We start from the raw sequence: 9,831 nt of genomic DNA on the forward strand, positions 1-9,831 counted from the left end.
CCAGTCTATAGACCTCAGTATCACCTGCAACCTTGTTCAAAATGAAAATTCTCAAAAAAAAAAAAAAAAAAAAATCTCAGGCCCCATTCTATGGTTTAAAACACTTCCCAGTTTTGATCTGATGCACACTAAAGTTTGAGAACCACTGTGTCATGCTGTTCCCCTCAGGTTCATTTTATCTATTTCTACTTTTCTATTTCAAATATGAATCATTATCCTCATAAGATCCATTGTAAAACAAAGCAGAAAATGACTTCAACAACTCACACAGGACTTCTTCATATTTTGCTGGTCTCTCTTGGAAAAATGTAGAAATCTCTGAAGGCAGAGCTGGGATAGAAAAAGAGGAATGAAGTCATTAGAGGTACAGACTGTCTTGCAGTTCCTGGACTTGCCTTCTTAAAAAGCTGCAAACATCACCTGGGTGAAATGCCTCTCGGTGGGAGAATATCCTTTTCACCTTGCAGAAGGGGCAGGAAACGACACATGATAAAGCACCCAAATGACCACGTATGACTGTGATTTGGCCATGCAGAGCTTGGGTGTGCAATTTTTCACTGGGTGTATGGAACTGTTGTCTAGGACATTTTTAAACAATGTCTGTACCCCTCTGTTCTGTTTCGAAGTAATTTTAAAAATGAGAAAATTGGTTAAGCAAATTACAATACGTTAAAGGAAGGAACACTAAACCTTCAGCAGAGGTTGTACAACAAAAGTTGTTACATGTATATTTCCTTGTTTACTTCTCAAGTTAGAGAACACAACCAAAGCTACAAAAAAAAGGATGGAGGCACTTTCAGGTAAGGGTACTTTTTAACTGTTTTTTTAAATTTTATTTTAAAGATTATTTATTTATTTATTTGACAGAGAGAGAGAGAGAGAGAGAGAGACAGTGAGAGGAAACACACGCAGGGGGAGTGGGAGAGGGAGAAGCAGGCTTCCCGCCGAGCCGGGAGCCCGATGCAGGGCTTGATCCCAGGACCCTGGGATCATGACCTGAGCCGAAGGCAGATGCTTAATGACAGAGCCACCCAGGCGCCCCTTTTTAATTGTTTTTTTAAAGCACATGCAGATTCTCAGATGGCTGTCTTTTAAGGAATGTGTTTTACCAGTGATGATGTGGTCAGCATGGACTGGGGTGGGGAGACTCAACACCTCCTCTGGGTTCTACCCCAACACAAAGCCAGAGAAATTCACTTACACTCTCAGCACCAATTTCTCAACTTTCAAGAAGAAAAATAAACAACTCTTCTTGTATTGCTGTCCTATAAAGAACTCATCAGCACATCTTTAAATGCCAGATTCAAAGAGCTCAGAATCTGGGAAGAGTGAAAAATAAAGAGTGGGAGTTGAACTGGGATTGTTGAGACAAAACCGCCTCACATCTACTTTTAAGGCCCTTTCCCACAATCCCTGGAATGCCTCCAGTGAAGTTCTATTTTCCATGTCACCTACCCGTCCTTCACTCCTTCCCACCCGGCTGCCCTGGTCCCGGCTTCCCCCCATTAGGCAGCCTGGGAGCTTCTGAATGTGGCAACATTTTCAAATCTCATTCGTTCTGAACAGGCTGTGAAAACCTAGGATCTGCTCCTCTCTGGGAAATACACTGCCTCTGCTCAAAATTCACTCAAGAGGTGTCTGGGGGGTTCGGTCGGTTAAGCGACCAACTCAATCTCAACTCAGGTCTTGATCTCAGGGTCATGAGCTCAAGCCCCGCACTGAGCCTACTTTAAAAAAAAAGAAAGAAAAAAAACCCTCAAATAGTGGGATGGTTCTCTCCACCTAACATTATGTATTTAGAGACTCCTCCTTACTTCGCTTTTCTAATGTAGATGAAAAATGCACCTGAGGGGCAAATTCATTTTTACTGGAATTGTCACCCAGGCCCACAGTTCAATATTCCATAGATTCTCAGGTCAGACCTTCCATAAACTCAAATCAAGGCTGCTGAGAACTGTTACAAACCTAACTCAGATACAATTATACTGTCTCTGTCAAAGGCTCTGAAGACATCTAGAAATCCCAGAAAAAAAAATACTACATGGTTAAGATTCAATCGTTCAAATAGTTTCTTCACATGCCGAATTATTTCCGCTAAGTACTGTGCCCAAGACAGCAAGCTGCAAAGAACATGACAATTGGAGAAACAACTAAAGTTGTCTTGTTGGGGCGCCTGGGTGGTTCAGATGGTTAAGCATCTGCCTTCGCGAAGCTCAGGTCATGATCATAGGGGCCTGGAATCCAAAGCCGCATCAGGCTCCCTGCTTGGTGCAGAGCCTGCTTCTCCCTCTCCCTCTGCCATTCCCTCCGCTTGTGTTCCCTGGCTCTATCTCTGTGTCCAATAAATAATTAAAATCTTAAAAAATAAAAATTAAAAAAATAAATAAAATTGTCTTCTGGTGGTGCGCCTAGCTGGCTCAGTCGGTTAAGGGCTGCCTTCAGTTCAGATCATGATCTTGGGGTCCTGGGATCGAGTCCTTGGGTTGGGCTCCCTTCTCAACGGGGAGTCTGATTCTCCCTCTCCCTCCGCCCCTCACCCCGTTCATGTGCCCTCCCTCTCTCTCAAATAAATAAATAAAATCTTTAAAAAATAAAATTGAAAAATAAGATAAAAAAATAAAATTGCCTTCTAGTTTATCTGCTAGTGTTGTGACGTTGGGTATACAACATTCCTCTCCATCTCAGTTTTCTAATTTGTTACAGCAGAGAGAGCTATACCGACCTAAGTGAGAGGTTGTGAGCATAAAGTAACCAGTGAGAAGAAATAGTCTATTAACAACAGCGGCTAATATTTACTGCTAGGCACTGAGCTACAGAATTTAATCCTCTAAACAACCCCATGAGGCAGGTGTTATTAATATCTTCAGTTTTACAGACGTAAAGCCTCACGTAGGTTATCGTTCCCAGATGATACTTTTATACTCTGTTCAGCCCTACATAAATCAAAGCACCCGCTCAACTCCCGCCGCTCTAGGGCCGAGCGCACCCATCGCGCATGCGCAACGCGCGCTCCTCCCGCGGCCGCATAAACCACGCCGCGGGATCCACGCGAAGTCCGCATCCTCCCCCGGGTGCCGAGTCCCTGCCTCCCTGCCTCCCAAGCCGATCCCTCCCCCTAATAGAGATTCTCCGGTCCTGTGGTCCCTCCACCCGGCCGACGCCTCCTGGTACCCAGTCTCTCGGGTAGAACAGCCGAGGGTCCCGCCAGGGTCCGCGAGCCTCTTCCCTACTGCCAGGCATCGCCGCCCCCGCCCGCTTCCTGGAGCCACGCAGGGACCCTCTCGGATCTCCCCAACCCTCTGGTCTCGTCCCTCCTCCCACTCGGGCCGCACCAACTCCCAAAGCGGCATGCAGACCTCCAGAATCCTCAACATTCCGGACCGTCTCCCACAGTACGCCGGAACATCTATAAGAGCCTGCGAGGTACTGCGCATGCGCAGGAGGAGCCGCAGAAGACCAGCTCCCATGACCACGTGCGGCGGGCTCACAAACTTCCGGACTTCAGATCCCATAAGCCTGCTCGCCCAGGACTTTGGGGAATTTCGGAAACGTTGTTCCTTTACCAATTCAGAGATGGTAGCACGGGGTTGTCGCTTCTGTAGGCAGCCCTGAATTTTTTCAGTACCTCGAAGAAATAGTCTCACAACCAGTGTGCCTTTTTGAACGCCAAGCGACCAAAGGAGGCAAAAATGTAAATCAACGTGCGTCATGAATGTAAGTAGAAAGGGTACCTTACATACTAGAAAGCTAAACGAATTAGATACTAGGAAATGCTAGCAATAAAATAAAAATAATACAGTTTCAAAGTAAACAATAGATAAAATAATAACATTTCAGCAGCGAAGAAGGTAAGCAACTAGGACCTTCAAATGTCAAATAAAAATAAATCCAGACTTCGGTAAGGAGAAACTTTTTTCAAAAAGACTTGCAATCGGAACAATGCTCTGACTTCAGGATCTGAAAGCATCTCAAAATCAAATAGAAAAAGGCTTCTCTGGGGCGCCTGGCTGGCTCAGTTGGGGAAGTTTGTGACTCCATCTCAGGGTTGTAAGTTCCAGCCCGATGTTGGGTGTAGAGATTACTTAAATAAGTAAATAAACTTTAGAAAAAGACTTTTCGTTTAGAGGGAGGAGTAAGATGGGTCAGCAGGAACTTTTGAGAGGAAACTGGGCAAGTGAGTGGGGGAGGTGAGCAAAATGCATGATGGGGTAGTCTGACGTGAAATGTTCCCACTGTGGTCAGTGGAGCTGTTCACGGTGCTTGCTCAGACCTGGGGACAAAACAAAATTCAGGACCTTGTGAATGGAAACAAAGCCTGACCAAATAGTCAAGGTAAGTCAGTGTGAACCTGACCTATAAAAAAATCCTAAAAGACATCCTTTAGCATGAAAAGGAAGGCGTTAGACATTAGATAGTAACTTGAAGCCATATTAAGAAAATAAAGAGTACCAGTAAAGATAACTACATAGGTAAATATAAAAAACCAGTATCATGTATTTTTTTTAGTAACTCCTCTGTTTCTCGTGTAAGGTAAAAGACAAATGCACCAATGATAAGTATAAAACAATGTTCATACCAAGAAACACATAAATTACCAAAACTGAAGAAGAAATAGAAAACCTCAACAGATTCATAACAAATAGAAATTGAATCAGAAATGAAAAACCCCAACAAAGAAGAGCCTACTATCAGATGGCTTTACTGGTGAATGCAACCAAATATTTAAAAGAATAATTAACATCAATCCTTTCCCAACTCTCCCATAAAATAATGAAGGAGAGAACACTTCACTCATTCTATGATGCCAGCATTCTCCGTATTCAAAACAAACAACAAAGACATCACAAAGAAAAACTACAGATGAAAATTATCAGTATAGTTATAAAAATCCTCAACAAAATACTAGCAAACACACACTCTCTCTCTCTCTCTCTCTACTAGCACTGATATATGAATTAGGTTAAGTTATAAGATACAAGATCAATACTGAAAAAACCACTTGTGTTTCTATACAGCAGCAATGAATAATCTGAAAAGGAAATTAGGAAATTCCATTTCCAAAGGCATACAAAAGCATAAAATACCTAGGGATAATCTTAAGAAGGAGATAAAGAAATTATACACTGAAATCTGTAAAACATTGCTGAAAGAATTGAAGTAGACTGAAATAAATGGAAAGACATTCCATGTTCATGTTAGGAAAGACATAATGTTAAGATGGCAATATTACTCAAAGCAATCTACAGATTCAATGCACTATCCATCAAAATTCCAACAGCCATTTTGCAGAAATGAAAAAACCGATCCTCAAATTCATAAGGAAATATGAAGCATCTCAAATAGCCAAAGCAATGTTGAAAACAAAGTTGAATGACTCACACCGCATGGTTTCTAAACCTACTACACAGCTACATAAAAGAGAACAGTGTGGTGCTGCTTTAAGGATACACCTACAGAATAATGAATAGAATTGAAGGTCCAGAAATAACCACATACATCCATGGCCAATTCATTTTTGACAGTACGTACTGGCAAATAAAGACAAAGATGAATAGAACAGAATAGAAACCAACACAAATACAGTCAAGTGATGATTTTGGCAAAAGAGCAAAGGCAATTAATTTAATGGAGAAAGGATAGTTTTTCAACAAATAATGCTGGAACAATAGGACAAACAAATGCAAAAGAAATGAATCTAGACATAAAACTTACACTTTTCACAAAAATTAACTCAAAGTGGACCACAGACCTAAATGTAAAACTGCAAACTAAAAACCTTCTAGAAGAAAAAAGGTGAAAATCTAAGAGATTTTGGTGATATATTTTTATATACAACACAAAAGTATCATCCATGAAACAAAAAAATGGGCAAGTGGGACTTTATTAACATCAAAAACATCTACTCTGTGGAAGACAGTGCTAAGCAAATGAAAAGACAACAGAATAGGAGAAAATATTTGCTTAACACATATCTGATAAAGAATTTGCGAAAAAAGAGAAGAATTTGCATCTAAACCATACAAAGTGTTCCTAAAACACAATAAAAAAGAGCAATCCAATTATTGTATATTAAAGTATATTCTGAGAAATAACAAAATGTAAATATTTAAAATATCACATAATATATTGTTATGACATGTTGAGATTGGCAAACATTTAAAAAATCATATGAAAAGTGTAAATACTAGGAGATATCCAGGTTCGATGTGGATTTGGGCAACTGGGTATTTCTACCAAATTTTTGTGTAAGTACTAACTTTCTAGAAGCTTCTTTGTATCACACTTCAAAATGAACATGTTCTTTATTGCTAGATAAATCATCGATGCAATTAAAGAAACTATCACTACAGGATATTACAGGAATACAGTGAACAACTTTATATTCATAAATTCAACAACTTAGAAGAAATGAATTTCTTGAAAATCACGAACTTCCGAAACTCAACCAAAATGAAATAGACAATCTGAATAGTCCTACAACCATTTTAAAAACTGGATTTGTACTTAAAAATCTCCTAAAAAAGAAAATTCAAGCCCCATTTGATTTCACTGGAGAATTCCACCGAACATTTAAAGAAGAATTCATTCAATTTTACACAATCTTGTTCAGAAAATAAAAGAGGAGGAAACACTCCCCATCTAATTTCATGAGGCATATTATTACCCTGATACCAGTATCAACCAAGAGGTACAAAAATAAAACTACAGACCAATATTCCTCATGAATTTAGATGCAACAATCCTCAACAAAATACTAGCAAACTGAATCCAACTATATATAGATATGGATAAGATATCTATCTACCTATCCATAAAATACACCATGACCAAGTAGAATTTATTCCTGGTAGACAAAGCTGGTTCAACATCAAAAAATCAATGTAATCCATTATATCCACAAGCTAAAAGTCACCAGCAATTCTACATAAAGTCAGTGTTTAATTTCAGGATTTCTCCATTGCATGTATAGGCACCAACTAGCCTTCACTGTGTTGCCCCATGGGTACTGTACGTCAGACAATCAGTGCTATGAAGTTACTCTGGCTGGTGCTTTTGCTGACAGTAATAAACTGCCTTTATCTCTGACCCAAAGACCTTGTGTTTTCTGTATTTGTGTGCAAGTGTATATTTGTGATTTTACCTTTCTTAAAGCTAATAATGTAGCCAGTCACAGTTTTATCTAAATGGCAGGCTAACTTGTTAGCTTGCAAGTAAGATGAGAATCTCATACCCTTCACAGTTTGTAACTTAATAGCTAATGTCCACCAAAGGGCATCTATTACAGAAGGCACTTTTGATCAGGTGGACAAAATAGTATGCTCTGTGAATGTCAGCAAGCCTTTTTCCCCATCTACCAGAGTGATCATGGCCTCAATTAGCCCATGAGTAAAGTGGCCATGGTAGCAGGGATGGACATTATACATGGGCTCAGCAACATGGACTTCCCCTAACCAAGGCTGACTTAGATAATGGTACTGCTAAGTGCCAAATCAGTCGTCAAGAACAGAGATCAGGGCGCCTGGGTGGCTCAGTTGGTTAAGCGACTGCCTTCGGCTCAGGTCATGATCCTGGAGTCCCGGGATCGAGTCCCGCATCGGGCTCCCTGCTCTGCAGGGAGTCTGCTCCTCCCTCTGACCCTCCCCCCTCTCATGTGCTCTCTCTCTCATTCTCTCTCTCTCAAATAAATAAATAAAATCTTTAAAAAAAAAAAAAAAAAAAAAAAAAAGAACAGAGATCAACACCAAGTCCTGATATGGCAACATTATCTGGGAGGACCAATAAGCCACCTCCTGGCAGGATGTTTATATTTGACCTCTTCCATCATGGAAGGGGCAGAAATTCATTCTTATTGGAACAGATACATATTCTGGATATGGATTTGTCTTTCCCATCTGCAATGCTCCTGCCAGCACCACTAGTTGTGGTCTCAAAGAATGCCTTATTCACTATAGTAGTATTCCCCATAGCACTGCCTCTGGTCAAGAAATTCATTTCACAACAAAGGAAGTGCAGCATTAAGCTCATGCCCATTGAATTAACTGGTCTTACCAAATACTTTATCACTCTGAAACAGCTGGTCTAACTGAAAAGTGGAATGGCTTACTGAAGATTCAATTATGTTGCCAACTGGAAGACAACATCCTCAGAAGGTAGATACAGTCTTTAGGAATGCAGTATATGCTCAAATGAGCATAAGTCACTGCTGCTTCCCCCATGGCTGCTAGGTCCCCGGCACTTACAGAGCATTATTGGCCCTACCAAATCAATGGGGGGATTTTTTAATATACACCCCCAGTGAATTTTATAATTCACACCCCCAGTCCACAAGATTTTAGGCCCTCAGGGGTTTTAGAAACCCATAGACTCCTCAACCCCAAGAAGACCCTATAGGCTTCAGGGCCCACACAAATTTTCCCACTTAAAGCAAATGGAGTAGGAGCACTAGGGCCAAGGTGATGCTGTTCTTGATTCACATGAATGTATTTACAAATACTATTCTCAACAATAATGTTTTTATTTAGGTCTTGGCTCATGTTAAAACAGTTGTGATGGTTGCTCATGCAATGTTATAAATGTACACTCACACCATGTACAACAGTCGTCAAAAAGATTACCATGAATAAATCCTCACACGGAGATGTTCACACAAAAGCAAATAATATCCAAAAACTTTCAGCAGCTTTCAGAAGCATTCTCACGAGAAACTAAGCAGAAAAAAATAAAATGCCACCTATGAAGTGCTTAAAGAAATATTTAAGGTTATTCTCTTAAGGAACCCACACTACATCTGAATATAAACATAGGTTTAGAGAAAAGAATGGAGATATAACATGCAATCGCTAACCAAAACAAAACTGAAAAAAACTCTATGAATACTAGATAAACTGATGTCACCACAAGGAATATAATCCAGGATGAGGCGCAACATTACACAATGTAAATGAGACCAATTATCCAAGAGAGCATAACAATTCTAAATGTGTATGCATCTAACAACAGAGCTTCAAAATACAGGAGGCAAAAACTGATGGAACCGAAAGAAAAAATAGAAAAGTCCCTAATTGGAGACATTGACATTTTTTTCAGCGCAAAGAAAATCAGTAAGGATTTCAACATAAACAGCACTACCATCCAAATAAACAGAGGGAGAGGGGGAGAGAGAAACTTAAGCAGGCTCCACACTGAGTGCAGAGCCTGATGCGGGACTTGATCTCATGACACACAAAATACAAGGAGCCTGGAGCACCTTGTATGTCAAAAAGTAAGGAAGTGCTTTAGAAACAATGATAAGGATTTGTTAAAAGGACCCAAAAGCTAACCTGTGATAGCTCTCAATGCCCAAGCTGGAACAATCTGAGCAACATAATACAATAGCATCAGATGAAATGAAAAAAGTGGGGAGAAAGGAGCTGATTTGAGAAAAGGAGCAACAACACCAATGAGTCTTAAATGAATTTTGCTAAGTGAAAAAAGCCAAACTCAGGAGATACATATTATATAATTCGGTTGACATTCCGAAAGGACAAAGTTGTAAAACATAAAACGGATCGAAGCGTTGGGTGAGAAAGATGGGTTGATTAACAATGGAGGAGAAAAAAATAGATTATCTATGAGCCCGTACTGACATAAATACATGATGGAATAAATAAATGGGGAAAATGAAAATCTTTCCTTAAGAATCCCAATAAATATAGAAGTAAAACAGAAAAATCACCATTTAGAACACCACAGTAAAAGTGGTTGCAGGCAAGATCCAGCAATGAAAGTTAAAATTAGTGGCCAAAACTCTAAATAGAAACAGTATGCTTGGGTAGCCTCAGAGGGTCTCCC

General features: G+C 40.1%; 1 protein-coding gene across 1 annotated transcript in view; it reads right to left on the minus strand.

Annotated features, from left to right (window-relative positions):
• The window catches only part of LOC116648446 (zinc finger protein 33B-like), a 29,507-nt gene extending 25,528 nt beyond the window's left edge, over window positions 1-3,979 (minus strand). The window contains exons 1-2 of the mRNA XM_032430434.1: window positions 3,357-3,979; window positions 268-330 (exon numbers count right to left, since the gene is read on the minus strand). Coding sequence (XP_032286325.1) covers window positions 268-330; window positions 3,357-3,710 — 417 coding nt within the window. The 5' untranslated portion in view covers window positions 3,711-3,979. The remainder of the gene's footprint in view (window positions 1-267; window positions 331-3,356) is intronic.
• Between the last annotated feature and the right edge of the window lie 5,852 nt (window positions 3,980-9,831).

Source organism: Phoca vitulina, unplaced genomic scaffold (assembly GCF_004348235.1).
Source record: "Phoca vitulina isolate PV1807 unplaced genomic scaffold, GSC_HSeal_1.0 scaffold43, whole genome shotgun sequence".
NCBI classification, from domain to species: domain Eukaryota; kingdom Metazoa; phylum Chordata; class Mammalia; order Carnivora; family Phocidae; genus Phoca; species Phoca vitulina.